Source organism: Trichoderma citrinoviride (assembly GCF_003025115.1).
Source record: "Trichoderma citrinoviride strain TUCIM 6016 unplaced genomic scaffold BBK36scaffold_9, whole genome shotgun sequence".
In the NCBI taxonomy this organism is placed as follows: domain Eukaryota; kingdom Fungi; phylum Ascomycota; class Sordariomycetes; order Hypocreales; family Hypocreaceae; genus Trichoderma; species Trichoderma citrinoviride.
In genome coordinates this window covers 1,473,942-1,488,507 of record NW_020194717.1, presented here as the reverse complement: position 1 = coordinate 1,488,507, position 14,566 = coordinate 1,473,942, and the positions used below count along the sequence as shown (strand labels likewise).

General features: G+C 53.7%; 3 protein-coding genes across 3 annotated transcripts; 1 reads left to right on the top strand and 2 right to left on the bottom strand.

The window, feature by feature from the left end:
- Positions 1–3,133: 3,133 nt before the first annotated feature.
- BBK36DRAFT_66780 (alpha/beta-hydrolase) lies at positions 3,134–4,599 on the top strand (the record flags this gene model as incomplete). The annotated part of the gene is made up of 4 exons (XM_024898471.1): positions 3,134–3,214; positions 3,362–3,405; positions 3,548–4,186; positions 4,419–4,599. 4 exons carry the CDS (start codon positions 3,134–3,136, stop codon positions 4,597–4,599), a joined length of 945 nt encoding a protein of 314 aa, XP_024748742.1.
- Positions 4,600–5,814: 1,215 nt separating this feature from the next.
- Positions 5,815–8,908, bottom strand: BBK36DRAFT_1133471 (hypothetical protein; the record flags this gene model as incomplete). The annotated part of the gene is made up of 3 exons (XM_024892096.1): positions 5,815–6,920; positions 6,990–7,041; positions 7,208–8,908. 3 exons carry the CDS (start codon positions 8,906–8,908, stop codon positions 5,815–5,817), a joined length of 2,859 nt encoding a protein of 952 aa, XP_024748741.1.
- Positions 8,882–9,432, bottom strand: BBK36DRAFT_1205358 (hypothetical protein; the record flags this gene model as incomplete). Its single annotated transcript, XM_024897355.1, has 1 exon — positions 8,882–9,432. The coding sequence occupies one exon, from the start codon at positions 9,430–9,432 to the stop codon at positions 8,920–8,922; it is 513 nt and encodes a 170-aa protein (XP_024748740.1). The 3' UTR covers positions 8,882–8,919.
- Positions 9,433–14,566: the final 5,134 nt, after the last annotated feature.

The following is a 14,566-nucleotide window of genomic DNA, read 5'->3' as shown; positions in this document are numbered from 1 at the left end:
GCGAGAGACGAGCGCCGGGCGAAGGAATGGCGTCGCATCATCTGCTGCCACAGTGTTTCAGACGGCTTATAACCTGTCGAGCCAGGCGAATGAGAGCCCGAGAAACCCGCGCCAAACACCAAATCCCTCTTCCAGCCCGCGATGCGATACATGGGGATGATGATGAAAGGTCAGTATCAAGGCAAGGTACAACTAGTCGTACTGTCTGTCCCTCGTACCGGCACCACCTATGTAGCCCTCGCGTGGAAAAGAGCAAAATGGCCTGCGACAAACCGGCAGCCGAGACAGAAGCTTCAACGACGGCTAACATTTGCTGCTGCTGGCCCATCGTCACAATCACACCTCTCGCCCTGCTTGTTTCTCGTGTCTCTCCTCTCTCTGTTTCTCTCTGTCTCCCCTCACACCTCCCCGATGTGGAAGCGTCTGCCCGCTCTGGTGGCCCTGGTCATGCAGGTCCGGAGGCGTACAAAGTCCAGCTGGCCTTTTTTAGCTTCCAAGGTTGTAGGCGAGTCGAGAGGGACGAAAGGTCTCAAGTGCCTGGGCGGTGCAGATGCAGGCTGATGCAGATGCAGGTCCGGCTCGGATACAGCTAGGCCGCTGTATTACTCCACGGCTGATGATGTTTGTTTCGATGGATTTGCTTTGCGTGTAGGGTGATGGTGTCGAATGACGGCGTTAGTCTGCATTTTGAGCACTCAATACTCCGTAGTAGTATGAGTGAGGTTGATGATGGCTTCGTGTAAGTGGTTGATGAGAAGCAATGCTTGAAGGTTCCTTTCTTGGAAGGTTCACGCTCAGAGGGACAGCGTTCGGCACCAACCATCGCGGTATCAAGATATCACAGCCCAGAACGTAGCACTCAGCAATCACCGCCGACATACGAGTATCACTCAACACGTCGCCAATGCAACCGGTGAGTTGTCAGTCGGCACAACGCAGATCGAGGCGACACCGCTCATCCGTCAATCTGTCTGTCTGTATGTCTGTACAATGTCAAATACGCATCGACCATCGGCCCTCGTCAGCAGTCAGCTGTTTGTCTGAGGTGAGGCTGGGCTGAGGCTTGCAGCCGGTCGCCGAGCGCATGATGCAGTGTGCAAGTTTCTGTGTTCCAGGCGTTCTTTTCCTTTATCTGTTGTTTACCTTTATGACTCGAGTTTCAGATTTAATGCTGCGTCGCCCTACTTGACTAGGTGTCATTACATATCAACCAATATACCAAGCCGCAAACAGCTGTCAACCTCTCTTGCACTTGTTGTGTCACGCATCACCAAATTGAGGGATCCATGAGCCGAGGCAGATGGATGGGGGAATTGCTATAAAAAAACATCCGTCCCCAGTCAGTGTGTGCGGTACCTGATGACTCGCGGCAAATGGCCCTGCCGCCGAGGTACCAGGAACGGGCAACGGAAACAGGAACAGGAAATAATGATACAGGGGCGGTCGTGCCCTGGAATTTGCCGCTGTAAGCTCAAAATTCTAAACCCCGGATTCCCAGATCTGCCCGGGCTAATGATAAAGCTGGAGCATTGTTTCTTTAGTGGTAGCCTCGGCCCGCGAGATCTCCAATCCAGCATCACCTTCCCCCCCCCCCCTTTGGCAGGCCATTGAGACGCGAGATGAGATGCCGGAGACGAGGGACTGGCCGTGACGAACCTGCACGAGTTGCCAGTATTGATAGGTTCCTGGCGATCCAGCAGCTGGCGGCTAGTCTTGGCCCAATTGCGCAACTCAGATGACGCTCGAAACGCGCTCGCGATGCAGGGCAGCCCGGCCGCTACTGGCGCCGTATTAGCGGAGATTGAGCGTTTCCACACCAATCTTGGAGAGCAATATGAGCTAATCAAAGGGCATCCTCAATCGAGGCAACTCTGCATCGACCAAGAAATGATGCGCCGTTGCCGATTCATCACCTACCCAGTCATTCCACAGCTGCTGCGGCTACTAGATTCATTCGCACTGCTGAGGTAGTAGTAGTACTCAGTAATAGTAGTAAGGTACCCAAGCCAAGGCAAGGTGTAATCGAATCGCTAACCTTTACGGAGCATCTCGCCGGGAAAGCTCACGGTCCGTCCTGCCTCCCTGGACGTCACCTTTGGACGGGCACAGGTTGTGGCTTGTCTTTCTGCATCCAATCTTTCTCTTCCTTTTCTTCTTCTCTTCCTTTTTCTCCCCTCTTCTTCCTCCTCGTCCCTCGCTTGCTTCCCCCTTCCTCCAACTCCTGGATTTGCTCTCCATCACGCTCCTTTTTATCCTCAATATTCAATTCTTGTTAGACTTCCTTCCTTCTCCCTTTCCCTTCTTTCCGTCGAGACCCGGTCGTCGACCTGCTTCCTCCACGCCCAATCCGAGACGCTGACGAACTCAATGCACATGCAGCCCTGACGAAAGCGAAGCAAAGAATACGATTCGACTCCAGTCTCCATTCTCCAGGCAGCGGCATATCCAACCTGCACAGTCGGCAGCGGTGGCGTCCAGTTCAGCTGCATCCAGCGGCCGCGAGTAGATCCACGTCGACTAAGCTGACCTGTCGTTACAACTTATAACATATCAGTCATTATCGATTTATTGTTATTCGCTGTCGATTTTTATCATTGGCCTTTTGTTCATTCTCTGGACGACGTCTCCTCTCTCTTTGTCTGACTCTAACGCCGACTCCGACGCTCTCTGACGCTCTCTGACGCTGCATCTCGTCTCTCCTCCGACACCCCTGACGAAGAAAAAAAAAAAAAGTTCGGCGCTTCCCAACAAAGCCAGACCAGCGTGCGCCAATTCCGGGGCCCAGCTCTGCACCGTGCCACAGCGTCTCTGTGGATAGCGGGCGAGCTTCAACCGAGTCAAATCTCAACAAGCGCCTTTCCCGCCTCCTATCCCGACCAGATTCGCCTCGTTTTTGCGCAGAACCGGACCCTCTTTTTTCCCTCATAAAGATACGCACATACATGTTGTCGTGTCATCGGGCGGAATTGCTGTGGCTTGGGCATGGGACCACATGCGATATTCAATCCGACGCTCGGCTACACCTTCTCCCAAGAATGGAAAGATGACCCCAAAGTCCACCACACCCCCTCCAGGAACCTCCAAGAATAATCGACACAACCACAGCCACCGCAGTCACAACAACGACGACATGATGAACGGCTACTTTGGCCAGACCGCCTCTTTCCTGACCGCGGCTGCAGGCTACATGCGCCTGCCAGCTTTGGCCTCAACGGTAAGCCCGCGACGCTTCTTTGGCGCATTGCATCCGCAGTTTGGGATTCGCCATGGGCGATTGTGATTGGGAATCCCGATTAGGATCGCCGTCGGGATTGGTGAAGGGAAAGGAAAAATTGGGCTGACCGCGAACCGCGTCTTGCAGGGCATCGTGGCCATCTTAACCTCTCTCCTCTACTTCAAGCAAAAGTGCGTCGAGCTTACGAGCCCAGCCCCCATTCCCCTCTCTCTCCACCATCTGTGCCCATTGCGTTATCCGTCTCATGTCATGCTCGACACTCTCGTCGTTCTGGCCCATGCTTCTCAGCTAACAGACAATCCACCATGGCAGGGCGCTCATCTACCCGTCGCATATGCCGCCCAACTCGCGAACCGACATCCCTCGCCCTACGCAGTTCGGAATCAAGGACTTTGAAGAGCTGGTCATCCCCACCGACGATGGCGAGAAGCTGTCGGCTTACTACATCCGCGGCCCCCGTGGCGGCAAGAACTCGAATATCACAATCCTCATGTTCCACGGAAATGCAGGCAATATCGGTCACCGCCTCCCCATCGCCCGCGTCTTCATCAACATGATTGGCTGCAACGTCTTCATGCTCGAGTATCGAGGCTACGGCGCCTCCACGGGCGAGCCAGACGAGGCCGGCCTGGGAATCGACGCCCAGACGGGCCTCAACTACCTTCGCGAGCGAGCAGAGACGAGGCATCACCGGTTTGTCGTCTACGGCCAGAGCCTCGGTGGAGCCGTCAGTATCAAGCTAGTGGCCAAGAACCAAGACCAAGGCGACATTGCGGGTCTGATACTGGAGAACACTTTTCTCTCCATGCGCAAACTTATTCCTTCCGTTCTCCCACCTGCAAAATACTTCACCCTGCTGTGCCACCAGGTATGGCGCAGCGAATCTCTCTTGCCGTCCATCACCAAGATTCCCATCTTGTTCCTCAGCGGACTGCAAGATGAGATTGTCCCGTAAGTTTCCTTTGCTTTTCTTTCTTTCCATACCTTGCGCCGGGATCATATGATGAACAAATTGCATCACCCACAAAATCTGAACCACTCGTGGCTCTGATTAAAAACACATTTTCCAAACCCTGAATGATTCCGTGGTGTCCTCTAGGGGTACACCACCATTTTTCCTCCTCTTCTCTCTTTCATGGACTCTATCCTGGATATCAGAAACTGACAAGAAAAATCTGTCCAGTCCCAGTCATATGACCCAACTGTACAATGTCTCCACCTCCTTCAGCAAGACGTGGAAGGCCTTTCCAGGGGGCGATCACAACTCGAGCGTGCTGGAAGAGGGTTACTTCGAGGCCATCCAGGAGTTCATAGCCGAGTCCATAAACGACGCCCCCTCCAAGGAGAGCAAGGACGAGCGATAGAACCGCTGTGCTGTACATGTGCCTCGCCGTTTCTGATACGAGCATGCTGCTACGGCAACTGTATCTTTTGCATCACCTGCATCATCGCGGGCTTTCTACAAGACCTTTGGCGTCTGTCTTTTGCATGCAGGCCCCGTATGCGGCCTCTCGGGGTCTGCTGATCCCAGCTCAGCAAATGGGAGCATTTCCCGCCGACTCTAGATAGAAAAACGAGGGCGGCCTCAGACGGGACAGGCCAAGCGGGAGCGGGATGTAGGTCGTCTCTTCCCCAACCCGCGTTTGTCCATGTGACGATGATCGTTTGGAGAGAAGAGTGCGTGTGTGTGTGGAGGGGGGCCATGCGTCGCGTGATCTACTACTGCCTTATACCCTGTCCAAACTGGTTTTTGCATGTGTTTTTTACGCTGAAATATTTTTGATTTCCTGTCTGTTTTTGTGCGTGCGTTTATCCTTCTTTTCTTTTTCCTCATACCCATATATACACGCACATACACACACACACACCTTTGGTCTTCTCCACTAGTCAACATCCATGTTCATGCATCTCATACAACAGGGGACGCGTGTTGCAGGCAATACCTCTTATTGGTCACCATGCCGAGTTACATTTCTTTCTGTTCATTCTATTCGGGATCATCCATCTCTTTATCATTGTTATACATACACAACTTGCATGACGGGGTAAGTATGTAAGGGAGGCACATTATCGAGCACGTTGAAATCTCTGTACGATACGGGGCAAATCACAAGAAGAAAAGTGTACTCGTGGGAATGGGGGGAGAAAAGGTTGGTTGATTAGAGCAGGGTTTGGGCGATCCAAAAGGTCATAAGGAGCTTTCTCGGGAGAAATAGAATATGGTTTTTTCATTGTATAGATGGGGTATGGGGGATATGGAGTACCGCCGCTCGAGAAAAAGGGTAGCTTATACTATTAATGCCATAATATTAATGTCTTGTTCGAAATTTTTCTATTCTTTGTTAAGGTTGATTGTCATGTTTGCTGAAGGTGTTGATAGGTAGGGAGGGGGCAAGACAAGTTTGCCGTGCTTGGGTATATATCATCGCTGTGATGGGTATGATAATAGGAGGTTATATGACCTCTAGCCCAAGCAAGCCTCCATCATACCGTACCCCATCTCCATCTATATATGCTCTACATTCATCCCCCTGATACTCATGAAACGGCAGCTATCACATCAGAACTAGGCGCCCGGCTCAACACTCGACATCCCCATCAAGCTGCGCCGTCCAAGATCTCGCCGGCGTCTCCGCCTTCTTCTTCCTCAGCCCAAGCAGCACCCGCTTCTTGCCAGTAGTACTACTACCACCGCCGCCCGAACCCGACGCCGTCGCCGCCGTCCCCTCCTCCTTCTGCGCCGCCGGCGTGGCGGCCCTTCCAGCGACGGCGCTCCAGCCCGAGGCGTCGCTCCGGCTAATGTCCTCCCTGCGCGAGACGCGCTCGTTGGCGTCGACGTGGCAGAGGAGCATGTTGCCCGCAATGTCCTGCCGCTTGATGGTGGCCTCGAGGCGCGGCTTCATGCCCTGGAGAGCCTGCTCGACGGCGGTGGGGGTGAGGAAGGAAGAGTAGTGCGCCGTGGCGCGGACCAGGACCTCGTCGGAGGGTAAAAAGGCCGTGGTGAAGGAGAGGCCAGACTGGCTTGCGAGGTCGGGCCGGAGGGCCGCCTCGACGTCTTCGATCGTGAGGCCGAACCGCGGCGAGACGAGGAGGAAGGCGTTGAAGGGCTCGACGACGATGGCGGGCGGAGGAGTCGGGGCCCTTGATGCGGCGGCTGCGGCGGCGGCTGCTTCGGCCGCTTGCGCCTCCCGGATCTTGAGGCACTGCGCCAGAGTCTTACTCGGGGCAGAGACAAACTTGGCGCCCTTCCAGACGACGACGTAGCGGTACGGCTCGAGGTCCTCGCTCTTGCTCTCCAGCCCGTAGTCTTCGGCCAGCGCATGCAGAAACTGCCGCTGGTGGCTCGGCATCGGCTTGAACCGCAGTCGCTGCTCTTCGGGGCTCTTGGAGAGGACCCGGAACTCGCGCTCCTGTACCTCGGCCCAGGCGAGGTTCTCCTTGAAGAGCCGAAGGGTGAGGTCTGAGTAGGGGACGTGGTCGTTGGTGTGGGAGGCGGGATCGATGTTGAGGGCGGCGGCGAGTCGTCGGTTTCGCTCTAAGCGGAGGCACTCGTCGTCGCATTTGAGCTCGGGACGAGATGGCGTGGGGTTGGAGCTGCTGGCGAGACACTTGACCTCCTGTTGGCGCTGGCCGCAGGGACACGCGATGATCGCCTTGGCGGTACAAGGAGCTGATTCATTGCAAGCTGTAAGGGTGTTTCGGTTAGGAGCTTGTTTCTTTCAAGTCTTTTTGAATCGTTTGAAAGGAGACTTACGAGTTTGGCCGTGGCAAGGGTTCTGGCAAGCATGGTCACAGAAGAGTTTGGTCTTGCCACACGCCTGGCCGCAGGTCTGACTGGAACTTGCGCTGTCCTCGCACTCGCCTGGCCGGTGGCATAGTTTCCGGCATTTGTGCAATCTAAGACTACCGTGTCAGTACATGTGAAGCCCCCATTTTTAGGTAGAGGAATTTAGAGAAATAGAAAAGCAATACGTACCCGCACTTCAAGGTCTTACCGCAAGGTCGACCACAGTGAGCTGCTTGGAGGTGACAGGGCTGGCTATGGAGCTTTTCCTTGCCGCAAGCACACCACTTGTCCACCAAGAACGGACACTTGGGACAAGAGGTGTCGTCCATGTGGCAGTTGTGCTCAACCGGCGGGTGTCCGCAAGCCGGCCGTCTCGGGCAATTGAACCGACACTCGGGGGCGTGCGTCCCGCAGGGCTGCGGCGGCTGAAGCACCGTGCGGCCGCAGTTGCAGCTGATCTCGTGGAAGATGGCTTCGGGGCAGCTTGCGCATGGTCCGCGGTGGCACATCTGCTGGCAGTTATGGCTGCCGCATTTCAGCGGCCGTCCACACGTCCGGATGCAGATATGTTCGGCCTCGACGACGGAGTCCCCGGGCTGCCGGTTCTTCCTCCTGCTAGCGGCCTGCCTCTCCGCAGCCTTCTTCTCTCCCGGACAGCAGCGCTCGCCACACTTGTGACGGCCGCAACTCAGATTCGCCTGGCATGTCCTCATGCACCACGGCTGTTGGACGTCTCCTTGATGGCAAATGGATGTAGACGTAGTTCGCCCACACCGACATGATATCTCTATCTTCTCCATGCAGAATCCACAATCGCCCGTGTGACACTTGGCTTTGCAGAGGTGGCCACAGGGGAGGACCTTATCACAGACCTTGTCGCAGTGAGGCACCACATCCTGGCAAGATTGCCTGGGAGCTTCCAACAAGTTGTCAAGCGGTGTCTTGCCACACGGGCAATGGGTGACCACGTCGGGAGAATAGGGGCAGTGAGCCGGCTGCTCATCCTGAGCATGGCAGGTTGCAGAGCAGCTGTGAATCCCACAGTCGAACTTCCTCTCGCAAGGATTCAGGCAGCTGAAAGAGCCTTCGAACCATGTACCGTCCTCCACGTTGTAGGAGGGCCGTACCTCATGCCGTTCGTAGCAAGGAATCTTCTTCTCAACCCGACCGCAATAACACTTTGCGTCGACCTTGAGATCACAATCTCCACAGAGTCCGGGATGGCAAGGGTTGGGACAAAAGTGCTCTCCGCAGGGCAAAAGGTCGCCACAGATCTCCTGGCAGCTCCAACCGTTTTCATAGTCGGTCTCTCTGCACAACTTCTGCGAAGTGTTCTTCCCACAGAAGCACGATTGCACGGGACCAACAAGGGTGCACGGCGGGCACGGTCCGGCGTGGCATTGAAGGCCGCAAGGGTGAGGGCACGTTCCTCGAGGCTTCGAGCATGTCTGCCCGCAGGAATGCGGGGGGAGCGATGTGCTTGATGGCCGTGGGTTGATATCCTTTCCGCACCAGCAGTGATAGGAGCCTGGTTCGTCTGACAGCTTGGAATTACATCCCGGGCATCTCCATAGGTTATCCGGCTGCGTTTCTGCTGGCCGGGCAGCCTCCTGCTTCTGTTTCATCTGATTATGGTACCATTTTTTGACACACTTGAGGTGAACAACGGTCCAACAGACGTTGCAGGACCACACGTGAGACTTCCGGAGAACCTCGTCTGTGCATACTGCGCATTCATAGTTTCCGTTGCTGATGTCCTCGTGAATCCTGGTTCCAAGATCCGCCGCCGTTGATTTTGGCAGCTTAACCTCGGGCTGTCTAAGGGCCTGGGATTGCCTGGGATTTCTACACAAGGGACTATCAGTTTTGTAAGCAAACGACGGCATCACCAGGCAACTTACACTCTCGGCAAAACTGGCTGGCCAGGCACAAACTCGGGTGCCTCCGCACTTAATGAAGGAGCTTCTGATGACGCATCCTCGGTATCAACAGTCAGATGGCCGCCGAAGCGTCGCGTTGTCGCCGGCTGGGGAGCTCGAGGGGCGCTATGCCTGGCGCCGCCTCGCTCCCCCCGCGGCCCCCTTCTGCTTCTTCCTCCACGAGCCTGTCTTGAAGGGTTTGAAGGGGGTGTCGAATCCTGCTGAGATGTGGGAGCTGGCGTAGATGCTGAGAGATTCTCTGAGCCGTCGACCTGCGGGGCGGCGTGCCCTGGAGTTCCTTGAGCGGGACCTCCATGATGTCCTCGTCCTCTTCCGCCACGGCCTCTGCCTCTGCGACCTCGTGAAGCCCCTCTCGAGGCTCCTTGAGATTGGTTCTGGGACTGCGAGGCCTCGCCTTCGGGCATGATTTCGGTTGGGCTCCGAGGAGAGCTTGTTCGTGGGTGGTTTGTAATGTGATTGCTGTGGTGCATGAATAGGTGGTAAGGCTGAGTGAAGAAGGCTCTCAACTCGCGGCTCCAACTTGGTGAGCAGTATCGCGCTATCGCAACAAACCAAACAGTAAATGTCAAAGTGTAGTAGCAAAGAGACGGGAAAATGAGAGGGAGAGAAGAGCAGAGGCCTGCGAGCTGTGGCGATGCGCAAAAGGCGGCGCAAGGCTGTTGATATCTATCTCTATTCTAAGATGATGGAATTCCTGGCATTTGCATCACAAAGATTTTAGTGGGTCGCCAGTGCCTTCCAGATCTGGTGTGGCAAAGCGGCAAAGCCTCCCGGAGCAAAAAATAAAAGGCTGCTGACAAAGGCATTGATTGATCTCTGTTTTTCTCTTAGCTGCTGTTCTTTAGAGACATGTGAGTCACTGGATTTGCGGAGAAGTTGAGATTGGCCAATTGAAGCGCTCGCGATGGAAATGAACGGGGAGAAGGGAGATTTCGAAGAGTCATAACAGCACACGATGGAGTCAAGCTTCTGATTGACTGCAGAAAATCAAGCATCGTGTGTTTTCGTCCTGGGTTGACTCAGTTCCAGGGGCAGAGGTTCGTAGGCTGATTGCAGACATGACATCTCCATGTCCTTGTTTGCTTCGTGTTCTGGCTCCAGATCTGCAATATGCCCTGCGGGATATGCATGAATGGGCCAGTGCGTCAGCTGTAGAAACCAGGACAGACCAACAAAGGCTTTTCGAAGCCATACTACATACTAGCAGACTGGGTAATGGCGCATATCAAAAAGTCCGGAATGTACGTGATGATTTGGCTGCCTTTCTTCAAGAAGCCGCTCATCAGCACTCTTACCCACCTTAGACCGCAGCCGTTTCGATAACAGGGGTTGCAGGGGAACAAAAGGGTGTTCTTTGTTAACTTTGCCATTACTCTCATACCTATATTTGCATGATACTGTCGAGTGGCAGGTCAAGAATGCGGTTGAGACAAGCAAGCGGCTTCTGCGTTGGTGCCCGCTCTTACCCGGTAGCTTGATGCGACAGAACATACTCAGATCAGACATCAATGGTTTCAACGATCCTACAAATGTATTCCGCAAGATGTAATGATACATCAAATCACATCTAACAACACGGTGAGTATCTAGGCATCTCTCTTTTCAGATGTCCTTTCAAACCAAGCACCGCCGATACATGTCAAGTGGGCTCTCATCAGATCCGGGTAGTGTCCAAGACCGACTCTTGAGATTCGGGAGACAATGTTTAGGGGCTTCCCTGACAGAGAGAATTTACGCAACAGATCTACCAACACCGAGATGATTATCCAAAACATACTTGTTGCAATAGGGACTTTGGCATGCCCACGTTCCTCCGTGTCTGTGACAAGGAGCCAAGCATCCTACCGCCAATAGGGCAAAGATGAGCCTCCAAAACTCATCCAAGGCACATAGAATAGAGGACTCGGCGTGAGCACAGCTCTGGCGGGTCAGCCCAATCTTACCAATAGCCTCGTTTTTGTCATGATCAGCAGATGGAATAGATGATTGTGGCTTGAGCGGCTGAGAACAAAGTAAGGTAGCATCTAATAAATGGTGGCCGCCTTGGCGCACCCCGGGAGAGCAGCAGCACGGAGGAGTAGTACGTAGTGTGGTATCAGGGAAAACGTGCTACTGCTGCTGCTGCTGCTCCAAATCATACTTGCAGCGTGAACTGGCCTTGTCACTTGGCCGCCTCCTCCGCAATGTGGCGGATATAGACTCTTGTGTTACCCCTTTTGTGTAAAGGACGAGTCCTTGGTGTGGTGAGAGTGCCTACGTGAGCTTGACCACCTGCTCCTCGATATGCAGGGTTCAACATCACATCACTCCTTGTGACGAACGCCATGAATGAGCTTTTCAATAGACAATCTCGGCAGCTACGCCACAAAACCCCCCTTTCATGACCTCGAAACCAAACACCCATTCACTTCTGACCACGATGGCTGGCAGTACGTAATGCCATTGCTTGATATCTCGTAGTAGTTGGTTCTAACACGGCACTTTAGACGCAGGGAGGCCAAAGGGCGTCTGCAGAGCCTCGCTACACATAATCTGCATAAGCCACTGCAGCGCGACCCCAGTGGAAGCAGCCCTCTTGGAAAGTTGACGACGATTTGGATTCGCCGTCGCTCCCCTGCTCGTCACACGCTGGGTGCAACTAAGCATATCTGCAGTTCGTATCGAACAACGCTGGTCCTTCCTCATTACCACACGGGATCATCCTCGAAGCGGACATCATCAAGCCCAAAGTGGTGCTGCCTGGGGTTCAACAAGAGGAATCGGCCCCTCTCCAAGGCAGCGATAACTGATTGCGCAGCTGCATGTACGTGCATGTTGTTCTTCAAGCAGCACATGCAAAAGATAACATAGACCAGGGGGAGGTTAGCAAGGCTTTTCAGATTGCATTGCCGATATGTATAGATAGTTCGTAAAGCCATTCAACCGCGGCTGAATGTCTCCATTGATTCGATTCCGCGTGGATAGTACATACATAGTAAAAGATCGGCTGGGATCCTCCGATAGTGGGAGGATTTGACGGGATGCAGTTGGGGGCCTGGCGCAGTCTATTGGCCCTCATGGTGGTGTGTGTCCCCAAACGGCCTGGGCAAGGCAGTCCGTGTGTAGTAGTTGTATGTACGAAGTACGAGGTACGACCGCCGCTGAATCGCCTCTGCCGATACGAGATGCAGCCTGGGCGCCATGCATGAGCGAGAGTGACTCGAGAAGAAGCCAATGGCCCAAGGCGGAACAGCTCTGTTGCCCCTTGTCATCACCGGATACTAGTCCAACTTCTTTGAGGCTTGTACGTGAATGAAACAAATGGGAGTCAAGGGTCCGCTCTGTCGACACCCAAAGCCAGTATTCCACGTGCGAGCATGTCTCTTGTATGGACTGCCGTGAGACAGCATGAGCAGATGTCTTCTGGCAGACCCCGGCGCCTCGGATGATGGGCTTCATGGATACTCCGTATATATTACTACTACCTGTAATTGGACGCAATTCTCGCATCAACGGATGGAAGCGATGGTGACACAAGCAGCGTCATTGAGTTGGCCTTGCATGAGATAGGCTACTCGTCGTAGTTCGTACGAGAGGGTGGATTCCATTCCTGCACTTCGTATGTCGAATCTGCAGTTGAATGCACAAAGGGAGAAAGAAAAAAAAAAAAAAGAGCGAAGTGCAATGATTGCACCACCGTCTTTGTGCTTCCGGTGGGCGGGGCGGGATTCATGCAAGAGGGCATCCAAAGGTGGTGGCAAGGGGGGGGGGGGGGAGCCGCTGAGCAGTTGAATTGTGACGTCTCTGATTTTCTTGCTTCTGTTGTCTTTTTACAGACTTTCAGTTTTGCCCTTCTCCCCAATCTGTCCTGTTCATATGCTTTCCTGCCCCTGGCAGAACTAGTTTGAGCCGGTGCTTACGCTCTGGCGATAAACTTTTGTGCCTTTTCTTGTAAGACCAAAATGTCCGTAGTCAAAGAATGTATACACATGGCATCATCCCGCCAAGACGGTGTGGAAAGTGTTTTTGTCCACAAATAAGCACTTGGCAAGCGTCTGTCGATAGGTCTGCAGATTGGATGGGGAGCGTCTACTTGGGGTTTGGCTTGGGAGAAGACCAGCAAGCTGGACGCTTTCTCAATTTGGTGCATACATAGGACCACTGCTATTGCTTTCAAAGTCCGTCTTGACGAGCGTGGGATTCCCTGCCGACCAACCAAAGCAGCAGAATCAAGGTACGAGGTAGTATGTAGGCATACATGTAGGCAGTAGTAACACGGAATATTAGCAGCGTGTGTGTGTGGCTGGCCCTGCTGCGTTGGATGGTCAGTCGGCTGACAGGAGCCGATGAGACGGAAATAGAAAATGCCCATTGATGCCGAGATAGCTTTGCCTGTAGCTAGGTACTGTAGTATCAATATTTGAGCTGTGTACCAATTATTTGTAGGGTTCTGTGAGAGTACAATACTTGGTAGGAACAGCAGCAGAGGAGAGTAAAATCGACACAATGGCCGCGATGCAAGGGGGAGAATAGAGCAAAGAACTACGTACTACTAGTATAAGCAACAAGAGAAGGAAAACAACAAACAGACTCATCACCAAGATGCTGCCATGTTTCAGGTCACTCCAAAACTCTGCCCTCCCTCCCTGTCAGCCCCGATTGAAGTCTGCGTATCTGTTCCGCAACAACTAACAGATGGCGTCGTCTTAGCTGCCGACGCCAGTGGAAAGTCATCGCGCCCGGCCTTTCATCCGCCCAGCAAGCGGCCCTTTTTTGCTTTTTACACTGGCCTCTTTTCTCGTCTCGTGCCTTAGTTCAGCCTGAAGAGGGAAATGTGCCTGAGCCACCTCAGCTTCGGCCAATCCCCTCAGCTGGCTAGCGGCGAAGTGTCTTATCATGCATGTGGGCAGCCTCCAGGGGATCGAAATGCAGGTAGAGAGAGCGTAGAAAAGTTGCCATTAAATCAAAACAAACTCTCAAAAGTCCCGCTGTTCACTGCCATCGGTGTGCCTCGTGCAAAGTCAAATATAATGCATCTGATCTCGTCGATGCCTGTGCAACGTACACATCGGCCTCTGGGGGTGATCAAGCCTCAAAGCCATGGCTCAAACCGGGCTGTCGGCTGGACATGGCTTGGGGTTCCGACCTGGAGATGCCCACAGAGATCCAGGCGTGACCAGACTAGGATCTAAGCCTACCTTAAAACTTTGATTCGCCTCCTTGTGCCGTGTCAATAGTACGAGTTACAGGCCGTTTTCGTGTGGATATTGCGAGGCCGCTGTGGCGTCCAGCACCTGAGGCATTCGAGGTCATTCGCAGTCTTCAGCCTCACGAGAAAGCAATAATCGTGGCCTAATATTATCCCGGGGGAGACAACAAGAAGCAGAGACGCGAGATTTCGCATGTACCAGCACAGGCAGAGGCACTCATCTTGTACAGGCGTCATTGGACACAGTACCTTACTTGGACAGACAGGCAAACGGTTCGAAGCCTTTCCGATGGCCACACACACAAGACTTACACAACAGGTAAGCCATCAATGGGCGGATGATCACATAGTCGTACCACCAGGGCCTTCAGCTGTACGCAATTGGCCGGTTCTGGCACCGCTTGCTTCCCTTCCCT